The sequence below is a fragment of the Mytilus galloprovincialis genome, chromosome 5, assembly GCF_965363235.1.
Source record: "Mytilus galloprovincialis chromosome 5, xbMytGall1.hap1.1, whole genome shotgun sequence".
Lineage (NCBI taxonomy): Eukaryota > Metazoa > Mollusca > Bivalvia > Mytilida > Mytilidae > Mytilus > Mytilus galloprovincialis.
In genome coordinates, this window is record NC_134842.1 from 71,028,417 (window position 1) to 71,047,054 (window position 18,638).

Below are 18,638 nucleotides of genomic sequence, written 5' to 3' on the forward strand. Positions count from 1 at the left end.
AACCAAATAATAGCTTAAACTGGAAGAAGGATTCAAAACGAAGTATTTATATATATTTTCAAAAGAGGGAAGACAAGTAAAGTGTTGCTTTTAAACATTATAAAATGAAGAACTGTGTACAAATGTATTAGCATCTAGATAGAATAAGAGGAGTTACAAGTCAATCTCAAGGGATCATGTATAACACATATGACTCACCTAAATTACAGACAAGCTTACATCTTCGAAATGAGTACCTGTAAAATATATTGACTAACAAAAACACATGAACAGTTAAGATGGAAATAGTTTGTTTTTAAACAGACTGATGGACAGAAATTATATGGAATCACAGGATGGCCAGTTTGAATGAGATGAGTTAAACAATGACTTAAGTTATACATGTTATAATTAGATGATATAAAAACAAATACATGAATAGACGAGTACGGCCCTATACACTTATTCTAATTTAAAATTCTACAACGCTACATTCGTGTTAATAATTTGGAAGATTTTAATACAAATTATATGTCAATTAACACGAAATAGAAAAACAAAGAATATGGGCTATCCATCCACGACACAAAATCAGTACATGCACAGCAAAAAATCACACACAAAGCAAAATGACTTTTATTGGTGTTTTTCATCTTTTTTTTTCATCTCAAAGTCAGAGTGAGGCATTTCAAAACAAAATTGCAATAATTTCATCGACATTTGAAACTAAAATCATTATATAAGATGTACCAATATTGCGACTCTTTTAAGTTATTTGAAACCAACTTGAAATACAAAAAATATAAAAATCTTACTTGTAATTTAATTTTATCAAGTACTTTTCAAAATGCCTTGTAATCCTGATTACTTTTTGATTACGTTCTGATTACAATGAAAAAAAATCCTAAATTGTAATCTTAAATGAACAATAATCAAATATAATGATGATCAATTGCCAATGTACTCATTGATTTAATCAGCTACTTTTAGAAATGATGTAATCATTAATTTAATTTAATCGTACAATTGAGAAAGTAATTGTAATTTAATAAAATACATTGAAAGTAATTTGACTCATTTCTGATATTCCATAATAAACATATCTCTACACTACAATCATTTTTACAAAATCATTCATTTTGCAGGACAAATGTTAAAGTACTTGTTTTTATCAAAACGTCGCATACCAGTTAAACAACAGATAATTGGAATAACAAAAAAGTGCTATGCCCCATACTAGGGCATTTTAGACCAAACAATCAATATTTGGGAGGTTGACATATTACGCTGATATACACGCAGTTTTAGAAAAACTTATAAATCCATACAAAGGTGATTTAAAGCAACGAATCAATGATTTGTTGTAGACGTGACTTACTGCCAAAATATAACCATGATAACAGATTAGTCAATAGAATTTTTTTTTCTTTTTTTATATCAAGATTTTCCACTTTTTTCCATGCAAAAATTTACAGCACAACAATATGTTTGCCTAATATTTCATATAATAATATTATTAATATTCCATTTTATGTATAGTTTTTATTTTCCAGTAACTTTGATCGACACTAAAGGTATCATGTCAAGTTGAAGAAACAGGATTCAATGACTACTGTTCACTATTTTTCAAAGATTGAACACATATTATTGTCCCAAATATATATCCTTTAAATAACTCAACCCTCCACTGTATACACGTTCCACTGCAAGCATCAATCTGTATATTGTAGGCTTTACTTTTCTTGAGGATTTCCATTTTCTCAGGATGTCTTCTATCTGAAGGTACATATCTCTAGGATGTCGTGTCATTGTCTCATCTATAGAAGTGATAGTTATTCCTAGTTCGATCCCCAAAAGTATTGCGCAATTACCAAGGTGCTTGGACAAACCATTTAAAACATCATCATGTGGAATTTCTTGTAGTCGAACATCTGCAATATCTAACAGAACATATGTACATTATTTAGTATAATAAATGTTCTGAATATAGTTGGTAAGAATTTCAAAGATATATGTTTGTTGTTAAAACAAACCTGGGGGTAAAACAAACATTAAAACATTTATCAACAACAACTGTTTCAGCAACACAAACCCAGTAAAAACTCAGATGTTCATAACGGGTAGGCATTTCCACCATAAAATGAAAGCCTTCAATGTTTTAACAATGGGAATAAATATACTCCAATTGCACCTGCTTTGCTTCATAAATGTTGTATGTTATAAAGGAAAAATGAAATTATCGCCTTCATTGTTAAGTGAATAAATAAATATTTCTCATCGTCATTTTAACATGTCAATGAAATGCATATTGCTGTAATGTCTATTATACAATCCATCCTTAGTCAACAAATGTACTGATTTATGATATGGCTATTTAATTTTCATACTAAAGTGCAAATAAGTTCACATTTGGTTGATGCGGTGAAATAATTTGTGTATATGAGCCAGATTGAGGTTTCAATCTTTACAGACTTAGTTGAAATGACTCAAATGTTGAATAAAAAGAGAACATGCTGGTACTCTAAATTGATGCAGACAAAATTTTGTAGTCATTGTGTTCTAATATAGATGGCATTTGTATGATGTAAATACCTGTATGGACATTAAAGCTTTAGTTTAAAGCCTATATTGGTCTCACTGGGTAAAGGTATATTAGAGATTTCCAATAAAATGACTTAACTCGACATAACCGACCTAACTCAACGTATGTCGTCCTATTGCATTGAAGTATGACGGAGGGGAGCATACACTGCATGCATGTTTTGCTGTTTGAACACGCATTGTTTTCTGGAATATACATTAGGTAAAAATCAACCCCAACATTGTTTTTTTTTTTTTTAATCATTAAATATTTTGTCATTAAACTTGAACGATTTTATTGACACAAATATTATAATGGAATAAGTAAGTTAGAAACTTGTAATCAAATACACCCAACATTTCTTTTCATTTTACTTAACCCATATTTTAGATTTTCTCAAATTATGAATTCTAAAAAAAAACTTCCAAGACAAAATTTAGCATGAAAATATTAAAATAATGAATTTCGAAGCGATAAAGTTGCCTTTTCAGTGTTTTTACAAGTGTTAACGTTTAAAATAGATTCCAACACATCCCAATGTAAAAGGTGTACTCGACTATTTTTTTTTATATATATTTGTATAATTTAATTGAAGATAATTTGATGTGGGCAGCAATTCATATAATTGATATATTCATCAAACAGTACTTTTTTGTCTTTACCTGTACTAATGTATGGGACGAGGTTTTTGTCCATGTATACCTAAACATGCATTTGAGGATACAGGGGTAGAGGGCGTACTCCCCCTTTGCGATCGCTAAATGTTGTTTTTTTTAAATATCATGTGTTCCACAATATTTATACAAATTTTTAGTTTTTTAATAGTCCAAAATAATTTTTTTATTTTTTTTATAAAAAAAAAAAGAAAACACAACAAACGATAAGCACTGAATTACAGGCTCCCAACTTGGGACAGGCACATCCATACTAGGTCAATGGTGCAACAGTTCGACATAATTGATCAATATTAAAAACTGGATAATTATTCTTTATTTATTAGTTGTAGTAGTTTTTAAGATAGTGTACAACAGCTGTTGATACTGTCAAATCGGTACATGGAGTTTATTTGGAAATACTAAAAAATGCTGATTTTATGCTTCGTTTCAGTCTCACGAGTCGATCCCTTTCTTACTATTTTAATTGTGACATGATCATTTGATAAACATACTTCTATGATCTCTATTGGCTTTAACTTTGATATTTATAAAAACTACGTTGTATAGAGATGCATGCGTAAAATAAGTTCTCGACATAAATTGGCTAAAATATCAGATTAGAATTAAGCCTCAAGTTATAATACCTACGACGAAAAAGCCTCAAGCTATATATAATACATGTACTTACGAAGGAGATTTAGCCTCAAGCTATAGTTCGTATGATGATGATGAAACTGTTGTATGTCTTATATCCATCGACAAATATAACATACTTGTATATATTAAGGATGATGAAATGATAATGATAAACGCATATACCTTTTTATCATACATGCTTAATACTTAGAGTCATATGCTAGGTAACAAGAGAGCGTAACCATTATAAAGACACACTTGTCTATCTACAAGTAAACCAATACCTGCTCTTTCTCGTGAATGCATCATGCTTGGTGGAGAAGCCGAACAATACAGTCTCAAAGTCATTCGATCAGGGGGTCCAACAAAATAATGGAACCCGTATTGGAGGCTACCCTGCTACCAGTAAATCCCATATACAAGTATATAATTATGAATATAAAATGTTTGTTTTTCCAGTCGTGTAACACCTTCACTGGTGATCCTGTCCATGGATCTGTCGCATAGTTGTCACTTATATATATATACATATATAACCCCAAACTGAGACAAAATTTAGAAATGAAAAATTCCGCTAAATCAATCAAAATATGTGACAGCTTCAGAATCTACTTCTCATCGGATAAGTAAGAGTTAAAAAAAAATCCCGTAAAGACTGAAATGACATTATAGTGGTCTCCAAATGTAACAACTATGTCATGTATGTAAATTGTCATTTGCATTCACTTTTAATAAGAGATACTTGGGTACATAATATTTTTAGCCAATTACTATGTACTATAAATTGTTAGTTTACTATCCACAGTGGTCAATGTTTATATGCAGTTTATAAGTCATCAGTTGCTTATCAAGTACACCTTCCCAATTACAATCTATATAACGAATTATGGTACACATTTATTTACATACATTATTATCAATTACAATGTTCCTTTTTTTAATGTTCGTTGACATTAATTTGAAAGAAAAGTGTATGTCAACTATTAAAGTTAAAAGAAATACAAGTCCCGTATTATTATTTTTTAACATACACTTCCCGTTGACGCACGTTTTCCCTGTTGAAAAAAATCGGAGATTGTAAATTATGCAGACGAAGAGAACGTTTGAAATGATGCTTAATAAAGTATGATACAATCGCAGTTATCAACTTTAAATGTCTGAGACACATTCCGATTAACACTTTGAGTTCATTTTTTCTGGAGTTGCTAAAAAAGATCTATCTAATAAAAAATACCCACGGAAATTAGATATTATAAAACATTAAAAAACGAAAAGAAGAAGAGACATTAATCTGATAACGACAAACAATTTGAAAAGCAATACAAATATCAAATAAACGGTTCATTAAATTTTGCATAAAGTATATCTGAAAACCAAAGTCATGGTCAAAACCACGAAAGAAAACTCAAATGAATCGTGTGCTAGGTAAAGATACGTATTCATATACGTGGTCTTATGACAGTGAAGTTTAAGCGGGAATCGCAATAATCACGTGATATATAAAAATCCTGATTTCTTTCGTTTTTCATCATCTTAGAAATATTTGATATTGATAAAATTTAATATGAATGGGTTTCATAGTTTAGGAATACTTAGTTAAAACTTAAGTAACGCATTTAACAAAATTAAATTGTTAGGGTTAACCGGTCCCGTTACGTGCGTACGTCGAGTTAGGTACGTATGTCATTTTATTGGAAATCTCTATTAAACAATGCATACTGATTACGTTATCATCTTAATTTATTTGGAAAATGTATTCATATTAATTTTCATACCTCGAGTAACTCTGTTTATGATAAACTAATGTGTTTTTGGAAACCTAGATAATGATTAAGACTTTTTTTTAATGATGACAACCTTATGTGTATTAACTTGCAAAACTTGATAATAATAACGTTGGTGTTTGAAAAGCAAATGACCTTTGTTTTATTGTTGATCTCCAATAATTAATATAAAACACAGTTACTTATTATTAAATGAGAGATAACTGATTTGTTTTAATTGACAATAGAAATCATATATTATTCTCGAGGAAATATAAATTAGATTCAATGATTATTGGCATTTTTGTTTGGTCACATTTATATTTTACTTGTACCTTTACATACTAATTGAGATGGAGTTAATAAAAAGGAAAATATCACATTGATTACGACACTAATTTTATGCTTTAATGTAAATGCGTTATACAGTAGGTATATGGGTCAGAACAACCAGATCACAAACATATGAATAACAATCGTGGCAAAAAAGACTTGATGGGATACCTTATTCCCAGTGATAAAGAAAACCAATAAGAACAAAACATTTGGGTGTATTTTTAAGCAGTTACTGTCTTTAAATGAAGTTATGTGAATGAATATAAAAAAGAAGATGCGGTATGAATGTTTTGATTTTGTCAATTATCTCGACAATATATGATAGATTGGTATAAACTGTACACATAAGACATAAATTAGTACAATGTAGTAATGCAAGACCTATACAAAAGTATATAATTGAACACTAAGTTGCTGACTTAAGTTAGTTAAATTACACTATATAACATATTTTCATATTTTTTTCAATAACTTGAAAATTAATTATTGATTGGTCAAAATTATAACAAGGATAATTATGAGCCATGCAACATCTACATCAATGAAACATATGACCAGACAATTGAATGACCCTTCCTTAAATGATCTTTTTTCATCCATTGTTTGCGTCTTAAAAAAATCAAAAGCAGCCAGAGAGAATTTCCAGATAGACTTTTGGAATTATAAAATTGAGAATAAAAATGACGAATGTGTCAAAGAGACGTTAACAACCCGATCAAAGAGCAGAAAACAGCTCAAGGCAACCGATTGGTATTTAACACAGCGAGAAAAATCCGGCACCTTGTAGCGGAATTTTGATGGCCCCTAAACAAAAACGTGAACTAGTTCAGTAACACCATAAGATGTTTATCACTTTAAAATCTTAGAGATCGTCTGCATTCAATTGGGCTTTAAAAAAAATCTATGTTGCTTAGTTTTAAAAAAAAAAATATTGTCTCTATACCGAAATATCGATTGTCGAACGCCTGACCTTTGAAAACTTGTACGCATGGACTAAAGTCACCAAACTATGTGTCATTATATAAATAAGATTACAAAGTAAGTGACTTATGCTTATCATTAAAGCACCAAGTCAGCGAAATGAAAACGCTGTACCTCTTTTATATGTATACAATCTGACTTAAGAGTTCTAACACTTATGGTTAAAATATGTAAAACGTAACCAGTACTGAGTTGTATGTAACTTATAGTAATGTAGGTCTTACCAACTAAACCTGTGTCTTCTCTGAACACCTGTAAGGACATTAATTATTTTGATTTTGATTATACATTATTTTACTAACAAATAAATTATTGCACTAACATTTCATTTTGCATTATTTGGATAAACCATAAGAGGTAAAGCAAGGAAGGTCTATAAGGTGAAACATAATGACCTTCATAATATCATACGTAAACAGTCTTTGCGTCGAACAGTTAAATGATCTACATTTTTGAAATGTTTACATATGTACAGTCTGAGGGACGAAATGAACTTCAAAAGGAGCGATAATGACTGTATTGATAAGGCAATTCCCTCCTGCTCACCATGCTTCAGCAGCCGTGCAAATCCACTCGTAATGTTACAATCGGTAATATGTCACAAACGGTAACAATACTTGTATAAACAGATCTAAGACGGCTGAAACGAGCCAATATTGAGTTTCGGTGGGCATACAACTTTTAACGAAATCAGTATAGTGTGAACATGTACGACCTTTGGTAACGTCAAACAGCGAAGCAGACAGTAATTTACCACTGAGAAATGGGAAGTTGCATTTTGAAAGTTGAAACCCTTATGATTGCCATATAATCTAGTTTGAAGTAGTCCAATTGTGTCAATACCGAGGACAATATTACAAAATAAAAAACACCTTCTATTATATTAGACGAAACCTTGTCACGATATGTTATGTTTGGTTGAAAAAGTTTTTGCCCTATCAAATAAAAAATGGCCAATGCATTTGACCAATGTCGTCACAAACAAAACATGTTGTGCCACAATATAGTAAACAATATTTCAATACTCAGAGTGCAATATTATAAATTCACTCTGGTATCCTTACTAATAACATGAATAGTGTTTCGCTATGTTGATGCTGCATATGTCGGATTTTGTAATTATATTGCTTTTCAGTAAACATGGTAAAGTCAAACGTTACTTCAGACTATTGACGTAGTTTGTTATTAAACTTTAGGGCCAATATTGACCATTTATAAACCTATAGCATAGTTACAAACTTATTATTCTTATCAACTAATTCAGAAAGTTTAATAATTGAGTACAATATGAGATGAAAATAACAGTTGGTAAAAGTAGGGTGTCCAAAATCTTTATCTTGATTTATCGTTATTGAAACGATCAAACTGAAAATAATTATGCTCCGAGCGATTACTGAACGACGTGTGTAAATATGGATTATTTATCACAAATGTAACTAAAGGCTCTAAAGAGCCTGTGTCGCCCACCTTTGTCTATGTGAATAATCAACAAAGAACACAGATGGATTCACATCAAAATTGTGTTTTTGTGATGGTGATGTGTTTGTAGATCTTACTTTAACGAACATTCTTGCTGCTTACAATTATCTTTATCTATAATGATTGGCCCAGTAGTTTCAGTGGAAAATGTAAGTAAACATTTACAAATTTTATGAAAATTGTTAAAAATTGACTACAAACATTGATAAAGGGCAATAACTCCTTAGGGGGTCAATTGACCATTTTGGTCATGTTGACTTATTTTTAGGTCTTACTTTGCTGTAAATAATTGCTGTTTACAGTTTATCTCTATCTATAATAATATTCAAGATAATAACAAAATACGACAAAATTTCCTTAAAATTACCAATTCAGGGCAGCAACCTAACAACCAGTTGTCCAATTCATCTGAAAATTTAAGAGCAGATAGATCTTGACATGAGAAACAATTTCACCTCCCTGTCAGATTTGCTCTAAATGCTTTGGTTTCCAAGTTATAAGCCAAAAACTGCATTTTTACCCCTAAGTTCTATGTTTGACCATGGCAGCCATCTTGGTTGGTTGGCCGGGTCACCGGACAGAAAATTTAAACTATATACCCTAATAATGATTGTGGCCATGTTTGGTTAAATTTGGCTCAGTAGTTTCAGAGGAGACGATTTTTGTAACGACGACGAACGACAGACGACGGACGACGGACGACGACGGACGACGGACGACGGACGACGACGGACGACGGACGACGGACGCCAAGTGATGAGAAAAGCTCTATCCATATATTTTTGTTTTGCTTGAGATATATTGTGTAGTTGCAAGCGTGTTTTCTTTTTATAATTTCTAAATTATCAAGGGATGATAACCTTATATCAGTACCGAACTGATAACATCGGGAACACTTAGAGTCGACCAGCAGTGTTTTCGACTCTACGATTGAATATCAAAATAACGTTTTAAATATTTGGTGCTTCAGAATATATAACTAAATAAAAAAAATTGCAATATAATAAGTGTAAGTTAAAATCATATTTCATCTCTCCGCGTGAAATACTGAAAGTAGGCATTAAGTAACTGCGAGCTTTAAAAACAAAGACAATTATAATATTGCGTACACTGTTTTGTTTTCTCATTTGCAAGTTTTTTGTGTGATTTATCATGCACTTTCTTTAAATTGATATTTGTGTTGACTGCTTTGTCCTGTATATGCTGTAAGCCCAGTGATTGAAACTTAACATGAAAAGTTTAGATCTGGTGTATTACTTTAACCGCGTCATATCTTGATATTTTATATCAAGACAAAAAAAAAACTTGTTTTGTTAAGTACTAGGTTAATGGGTTGTTGTCACTTATAGGATTTTGTTGTTTTGGCAGACGTTTAGATGTTTTTCAAAAGCTATATGTTTCTTCACTTAGGCTAAAGGAGGGCTCGATATACCATACTGTGTTACGCCGGTTTTTTTTGTGTGCAAGCAAATGTCGTTTCGGATAAAGTTCTTAAAACAAAACCTATAAAATCAAACCTTGCAAAGTAAATGCCTTCCATCTTTAATGTCTTCTTGTGCTTTAAGCAAATCATTAAATGATTTGGAAGGCTGTTCCTTCAATGCCATGAATTTCATAATCAGAGGCTGCTTTTGGTAGACATATTCAATTTCTTCCCACTCTGTCTCTTCTATACCAAGATATAACACTAATTCTTTACATTTGATGATACTTAGCTGCTTGGCAAGTCTGGCAAGGTGTTTGTCTGTTGGTGACTTTGTCAAAACAGTTTTATCGAGACCTAAATACATTGAGATACTTAACAATTTGATGATTTATGTGAATACACGTTGCTTAGAAGCAAAGACAAATGATTTATTCATTACATCCTAAAAGGTAATGTTTCAGCAATACGAACATAAACAATATATATCATATATATCATATATTGAGGTTTAGTCTTAATACCATTAAGGGTAAACTCTCCTGCACCAGATGTGCATTTTGACAATTGGTTTTAGTGATGCTCCAGGCCGACATATTTGGAAATAAAAGTCGAACAAAGCAACTTAAACAGTGATGGTAATATCCAATCATATAAATTCATTTTTTCCCCAATGAGGTAGTAAACCTTTTTTACCACATTCGATTTATATCTGCACGTATAAACATATATACAAGTGACAATTTTACGACAGATCCATTCACTGGATCACCAGTGAAGGCGATACATGGCTTAAAACACATATTATATTCGTAAGTACTCTAAATATCAACACAACAGTGTTAAATATGCAAACTTGCGGAAGCGAATTTGTGTTCTTCTCTCGCCTGGATTCGATCATATGCTATTGGGATATCGAGACAACACCGCCTGCACTGTGTCCAACACTCGAGATTACTCGGCCACCTGGACTGAACAAAACATTCAGCTTTCGGAGTCCTAGTGTTACCTTTCCTTGTCATTAGAATCTAGAGTTGTAACACAGTATCTGTAGATGGACTTGATTGCAGATTTTACATTGTTGTGCTGATATTTAGAGCAATTATAAATATAATATGTGTTTTAAGCCGTGTATCACCTTCACTGGTGATCCAATGAACGGATCTGTCGTAAAGTTCAGACGTATTTCTTAGATAACTAATTCTGTGACTGCATCTTACGATCCTTTACGATAGATAAATAGCCAACAGCTTTGATTCGAGTTCAAATGATGAGTTTCATGAAGAGGAAACAGGACCGGGTCACGCGCACTATTCACTTGTAAGTCTTATCTCGCCCAGAATATGCTTAAAATAAACTCTTTACATAGCGAAGTCAGTTAAAACAAGTATATAACACCGCAACAGCTACTAAGTATAGAAATCTGATATCCTTCAGTAGCGCATAAGATTTAATTTCGATTTTATGCACTGTTTCCTCTGTGTAGGCCTCTGATATTTAACATATATTTTTTTTTTGTAACTTATGCATGTTATGGCTACTGTCGTTTTCAACTTATGATGTTTAAGTTGTTGTCGTCTTTCTTGTAACTAATAACAAATTAACAACTTTGCTTCTTAAATGTATGTACGATTTGAAATAACAGTAAGTTCATTTTTCGAATAATGTTCATATATAGTCAAATTTACTCCAGGTGCTTTTAAAGTCTTAAAAGTAGAGATACCTAAATGTTCGTCTGATATGTTCATCAATTAGATTGGAAAATATGTTAACTATGTAGCTAGCGTTGTATTTATTTAAATTATTCACCTGTGCAATTTGATTTACATTCTTTCTGTGCCTGAAAAAAAAATGCACTCAAAATGGTTTGGTATCATATTTCGCATATCATTAACATGTAAATAACCCATCACAGCTCAAACAATATCCTAAAGCGTTACTATCAGTTGCTTCAAGAACATTTTAATTGCTCAAGTTTTTTTTCTTTTCATTCAAGTTTTGTTATGGGGGTTTGTGGTAAAAAGGTAGGACTGTACTATATTCAAGAACTTGTCTTAGGAAATGCACTGTTGCTATTTTAGAAAGGTATCTCAAACTCAATCGTATTCAACCTCCTTCTATTGATTTTTTTTAGCTTTTTGTATTACTACTGATGCTCATATATTCAAATCACCAGCCCGGTATCATATTCAACTCCATAGAAATTATTCTTAAATGTTTAAAAAATATTTTTAGAGAAGGTACACCATTTGTTCTGTATATATACTATTCGCTTAAAAGACGGCTATGTATCGGGAGTAGAGTCCGATAAGGTTAACATTATCAGCACCATTTGTCATAAGAATTTACATTTATTCATATATAAAGGAAGTTACTATTATCAACATATACATATATATCAATAATCTGAACTGGTAGGAAGACGTCTATACAACAGAACCAAACGATATAGTTAGAAATATATTTGTATTAAATTACACCGAAGATGTAACTCACCTTGTCGAAGAACCATAGCCGAGAACATTTGGTATCATGATTAATTCCTTTGTCACAGACCCAGTTCAAAGCTTTAACTGCCTTTGAAATGGACACTACACATGGAGATCGATCACAAATCTCTCCAATTTCAATCTGAAAGAGGTTTGATACATTCATTTTTCGGTAGCTCTTTCCAACACTGCTAAGATAGAATGTTAAAACAGCCTCTAAAGTCAATGTCAAACATTCTTGGATACTCGCGGCAATATTTGGAGAGATGAAATGCTTTGATGATTCGTGTGTTAGGTAGATGATGACTCTCTTATCCTCTACTATTATTCGTAATTCGGTTTGTCCATCAACACATAAGACGGCTGAGCAGTGGTACAATAATGGACAGTCGTTCAATTCCTTGATGGGCCAGATACCACTTATCGCACCAATAAGTTTAAAGGACAATGCTGAGGGTATGGACGACTGCTGTAATCGATAGACCAAAGCTATTGTCCTGTTTGAAAACGATTTGTCATCCAGAAATGACATCTGCATCTTCTCTTTGACTGTGCATGGAACCAAATAATAATCTAAGTGTACATCACTCTTGCCTGTGTATCGTTTTGGAAGAACCAACACATCGAGATGTATGAGAACTTGAATTACGAACTCTTTGAAGTCGTCATCTGGTATGTGAGTATGGAAACTTTTTTGCTGCCACAGTTTCAGGAGATCTTCTTTGTATATCTTTCCAGTATCAGTCATATTTCTAAGGATTTTTCTAAGAGTTTCCTCCTCGGGCCAAAATATTTCATCCGTGACAAATGACCGCAGGATGTTGACCAATGCAGGAGGATAAAGAATGATGAAATTGTTAAGTTCCGGTTGATTAAAATACATGATTTTTCCCAACGCGTGTTGTGTTAAGAGGAAATCGTCAAGTTGTTTGTCAGACAACGCTAGATCTCCATTCATTTTGTTTGCCTCAGCTAAATGTGATTTAAATATAATATTGACATTATCTTTTTTCATATTAGAGATCAAAAGCTCTAGCACTACTGGACGAAAAAACAACTGCCCATACCAGTAACAGTCGTTGTACGACTGTCTTAGTCTGTGAAAGACAAGTAACGACTGTCAAATCTGTCATATTTCGTTGCAACAGTTCATTTATGTCGGTCCCAACTTTTTTACGGGTTGTGAAAGTCAAAAAATGCTACCATCAGTCATTTCAGAACTGTCGCAGTGGTTTACGGTGTTGTCACAGTCAAACTCTATTTATTACAGTCTTTCTAATAGTTGTGACAGTTGCATAATGTCCGTCCCAACCTTTTAATAGTTGGGACAGTTAAAATTTGTTTGTGTCAACTTTTCAGACGTTGATGCAGTCAAAAAATGTTTGTCACAACGATTTTAGAGTTGGGACAATCGTTAAATGTTTGTTACAACTTTCAAAAGGTTGACACAGTCATTAAATGTTCATTACAACTTATTAAAGGTTGACACAGTCGTTAAATGTTTAAAACAAACACTTTGTAGGTTGATACAGTCGGTAAATGTTTTTAATGCAAATATTTTAGCGTAACGGTAGTCGATCAGTGTAAAAAAAAAATCACGTCTCACCCGGCTCTCAAGATTTAATTTTGTTGTGAAATAGTCCATTACTTATACTATTATCGTCTATCGTGCGATTGTAAACTTGTTTTGCTGTTTATTCATTTATTTTGCGATCGTTGTTTGTCTTTTGTCGTTTTCCATTTATTGCCGTAGCATTGTCCGTTCATTTTTGACAGTCATGTGCGTTTGACTTTAAATAATCCTTACTTTTTATTTTATAATTTCTGTTTTATAACATTTTCGTTCATAACTGGTTTTAAAAACCAGAAGCTTTCGTTTAAAATAGAGTTTTAATATTATTGCAGAAGAATGAGAAGATGATAATGGATTCATTCAAATTCATATTTGATAAATTCGCGCAATAGAAAAATGTACAAGGGTGTACCTGAAATAAATTTAAAGATTATGACTAAGTTACCAATATTGTACAGCATAATAAAACAGTTTTAATTCGAATTACACCAAGAGGGACATTTCCGATGATTAAAAAAATAATAAGGAAAATCTGTCAAGTTTCATTAAAAACGGAAAACAATTCTTCACCGTAAACGATTTATCCTCTTTAATTTTTTGTCGGCAAAAAAACAAAAAAACCTGGACCTCAGGTCGGCAAACTTTACACAGGTAAATACAGATGTTAGACCACATGTTCAATAATCTGATCATAATCTGAGCTGGAAAATACAATCGGTGAGTAGAAATTATCAATATTTTAAAGCATGTCTATCGAATAATCATGGATTCATAATTTTGAAGGGAAAATGTGCACATTTGTCGGCTTACAGACCTTACAATGTGTTCTCATTGGCGGATCCAAGGAGGGGGGAGGGGGTCCCAAGGGTTCGAACCTCCTTTGTTTTGGCCGCTCAATGCATTTAAATGGGGACATATAGTTGGACCCCCCCCCTTTTTAGAATGGCTTGATCCGCCACTGATCCTACGGAATCTATATTGAGATACTCCGATAGGCTATATATAGCTATGAATTGACGTTCTATATTACCACACTCGTGCATAGTTGCATGTTCCAGGGAAAATATAAGCTTTGAGCCACCTTTAATTGAGCTTCAATGTTAAAGTTGTGCATCATAATAAATCATTGAAAGTCATTAAGGACACCGTTCCCCTCCCCCTATTATCATGTGTATGTCATTTATTCCCTTAATTATTTTGCATACATCACCCTGAGTGGAATACATAAAAGGTTACTCTATATCTTCCCCTTTAAGACTTTTTTGTGGGAATAATTTGGTCGATTATATAGGGAATCACTCAAGCATGACTGGATCCGTGTCCCTAAGGGCAGTCAGGGGTCCTGTCCCTTATGAAAAGTTCTGGATCTGCCACTGACCTATACATCATGTAGTGTACATATTGTATGTTAATGTATTGCCAACTCGGGTCATAAATTTGCATGAAATACTTGTCACTGGACATTTTATAACCAACAACCAACCGATCTTTACATTCATGTATCCATATAAATGTGTTTCTTATCATGCTTATGCTGGATTACTAGTATTTCCCTGGTTTTGCTTTATCAGCTGATAGTTTTTGTTCTATTAAGAATGCATTGTGACGTCACGATTTCCATAAAAAAAACATGCATAGTACAAACACATATGATCACATATGATTTGATCATAAAATGTTAAGAAAATTATTAACTTTAAGATTAAATAGTGACTTATTTAGCAAGTGTCCACTTTCATTTAGATTTTAAATAATTCTCAAATCATGGACAACAAAACATTAATATATTTGATAATACATGTAATAGCAGGCATTGAAAGTGAATAAATATTTTAAAAATGGTTTAAAATAGCATTAATCATCAAAATAAAACAATATTATTAAATTAATGTTCCTGAAACAAGGCACAGAGTCATAAACAGTTGCCATTTAAACACAGTTGATTAAACAAATTGTGCTAATTCAAATAGTAATTGTTTTATCATGTACTACATTGTTTAAAAAACACATATTAAAAGAGCAAAGCTAGCATCATAATTTTATTCTTTTTAGATTTAACATAGAATTTATATTAAATCACTATAATTTGTTAATACTTTGAACCCAAACTATATATTTTCATGTGAAATTTTTATATAAATTGTGCCCTGTTAGCATTATTTTTCAAAATTCTTTTGTGCCATACATGTTATCTAACTTACAAGTAGTAACATTCAATGGTCATTATATTTATTCTGCAATGATTAAGGACCTTTTAATCATAAGTCATATATATTTTTCGACACGCATTCAATTGTGTTTTCGTTACTTTATTGTTGCCTAACTGTTGGGTTGATGCATCATTGATATATCCCACATCTCCTTTGATCATGTGCATTCACATACGACTGCAGATTTTTTGCATTTTTTACATAATCATGATAATTATTTTATGTTTATAACATTCAATATGTCAGGAAAACATAACAAAAAAATCTATCTGTATGCATATTTTTTTATGTTAACATGGTATAAACTTTTTTAAAGTATTTTATGAAGCTCAAAATATTTTTTTATAGATATAGTATTATCCAGTAAGTTCTCATAAAATTTACTGTGTTAACTGCATTGTATGTGTTGTATCTACTAATTTAGTCTAAAACAAATTTTTTTAATTCAAATTCAAAATTAACAATTAAAATATTTGTATTTACTGAATATGACCATGCAAATGTGACATTAAAATAGGTAATAATCAGGATGTTAACACTGGATATGGGATAGGTAATAATCAGAAATTCTTATATACATGATGTAGCTAATATACAAATTAACACACAATAGTTTATTGCCATGGGGGATGATATTTAATCTGTCATTGGTTTAATGATACGATTTTATAATAATGTTCACAAATTAATATCATGATTAAAATTGTCCTCTTCAAAATTTTGATAACTTTTTTCAAAACAAATTATAATTTAAGAAAAATGTGAAACAGCAGGATATATATTATTTTGGATATTAAAATGCAAATTTTTAAAGTAATCTGAATATTGATTTATTAAAATAAAATTGGGTAAATAACTAAATTAAATAAAAAAAGTGAGCTGCAAAGCATTATTTATTGCAAGCTGTTATAACAAATGAATAAGTAAAAAGTATTCAGGGTAACACAAAAGATGTAAAAATTATTAAACTCAAGGATTTAAAACATTAACTGGGATGGTTAAGTCTTGGACCAATATTTTTACATCAAAAAGGTTTATTCATTGTATGCACTGGACAAAGGTAAAGTCAATATCATCTACATGTACATGTATATAGTAACAGGGCATTTATTTATTTTATTTTTTCGTTCCTTAAACTTTACTTTGTCATGTCATGCATGTTTGTAGTATCAATATATTTCATATTAAATGATAAACATAATTAAAATGAACAAAAGAAATAACCTGTTGTGTTTTAGAGAGGAATAACTATGTCAATGATGTCTGACTTTAAAGAATTGATGAAATAAAGTATGGTGTGAGCCTCAATGAGACAGTAACCCTTTAATGAAAGTACACAATCACACTTAACAAATCATTAATGCAGGAAAAAAGACAACACTATATAGAATTTAGACCCCCTTAAAAGATTTATTTTTCTTGTTAATAGGCACTTGAAAATAGAATTGTATAAGTGCTAGAATTTTTTGGTCAATTAAATGAGAAGTGCTAGTTTTATCTAGGTAAATACAGTTATTGTAATTGACTTTCTCATTATTGCACAATGTATATACATGTAGTATTATATATTTATTATTAGTTAAAAATTTACTGTACTCGAGTCTAAATGTATATTTTATTTTGTAGAATCATACTGAATATGCATTGGTTTGACCATGATTCCCACTTAGAATATATATGACGCCTGCTAGTACATGTGCACTTTAATGCATAGGAAATATAGATGTCACTGAGTCGCTCTTATAGCTGCAAATTGTGAAACAATGGATTAATTCATTATTTTATGCTAGTTATCTATTGTTTTTGGAAATAATGAATACGGTGTGCAACATTATTCCATGATGATGATCTGATGTTCTGATTAAATTGGACAAGAAGAAAATTGTGCCTTGTACAAATAGGAAACTTACAAATTGTATTAAAGGAGGACCACATTACTGGAGGACTAGTGATACCTTGGATTATCATTATAATTATTAATTTGCTATATATATCAATCATGATCAATTGTGAATTTGGAATAACAAAATTTCATAGTTGCAGTGCATATTAATAGTGCAATCATACATGTACATTGTTTCTGTATTCCATGAATACCCAGGATAATTATTCACTTGAAATAGTAATTTGGAATAATGAAAATTCATAGTTTCAGTGAATACTACTAATAATAGTGCATCATATCTGAATTCATGAATACTTTTGATTAGTGGATAATCAGTCATTTTAATATAATAACAATATGGATAATGTGAATTTCTAGTTTCAGTGAAATTTACAAAACAGTACAAGTATATCACATCTGAAGTTTATGTTGGCATTGCAATTGTTAACTACCGCCAGCATGTCCAGGGTGTGTAAAAAGATCTTAACCAACTATGAGGGTCTCGTGCAGTCCGTGTCAATTGTTTAGTGTCAAATGACTGCTTGCTGTACTTAAATTATTAAAGTCTGAATTAGAATTAAATAAAAATCTTAATTAGCATGATTAGTGGCCAAGTATTTGAAACAAATAAATCATGCATGTACTTT

General features: G+C 31.4%; 1 protein-coding gene and 1 long non-coding RNA gene across 2 annotated transcripts; one reads left to right on the forward strand and one right to left on the reverse strand.

Moving 5' to 3' along the window:
* Nucleotides 1–277: 277 nt before the first annotated feature.
* Nucleotides 278–13,353, reverse strand: LOC143076342 (uncharacterized). Its single transcript, XM_076252067.1, has 5 exons — nt 12,331–13,353; nt 11,644–11,674; nt 9,929–10,191; nt 7,157–7,184; nt 278–1,919 (listed from the first exon to the last, which is right to left on the reverse strand). The coding sequence occupies exons 1-5, from the start codon at nt 13,336–13,338 to the stop codon at nt 1,624–1,626; spliced, it is 1,626 nt and encodes a 541-aa protein (XP_076108182.1). The 5' UTR covers nt 13,339–13,353; the 3' UTR covers nt 278–1,623.
* On the forward strand, nt 11,876–18,589 carry LOC143076343 (uncharacterized). Its single transcript, XR_012978621.1, has 3 exons — nt 11,876–11,885; nt 14,437–14,613; nt 17,733–18,589. It is a non-coding gene; the product is annotated as an uncharacterized LOC143076343 (long non-coding RNA).
* The last annotated feature ends 49 nt before the right edge of the window (nt 18,590–18,638 follow it).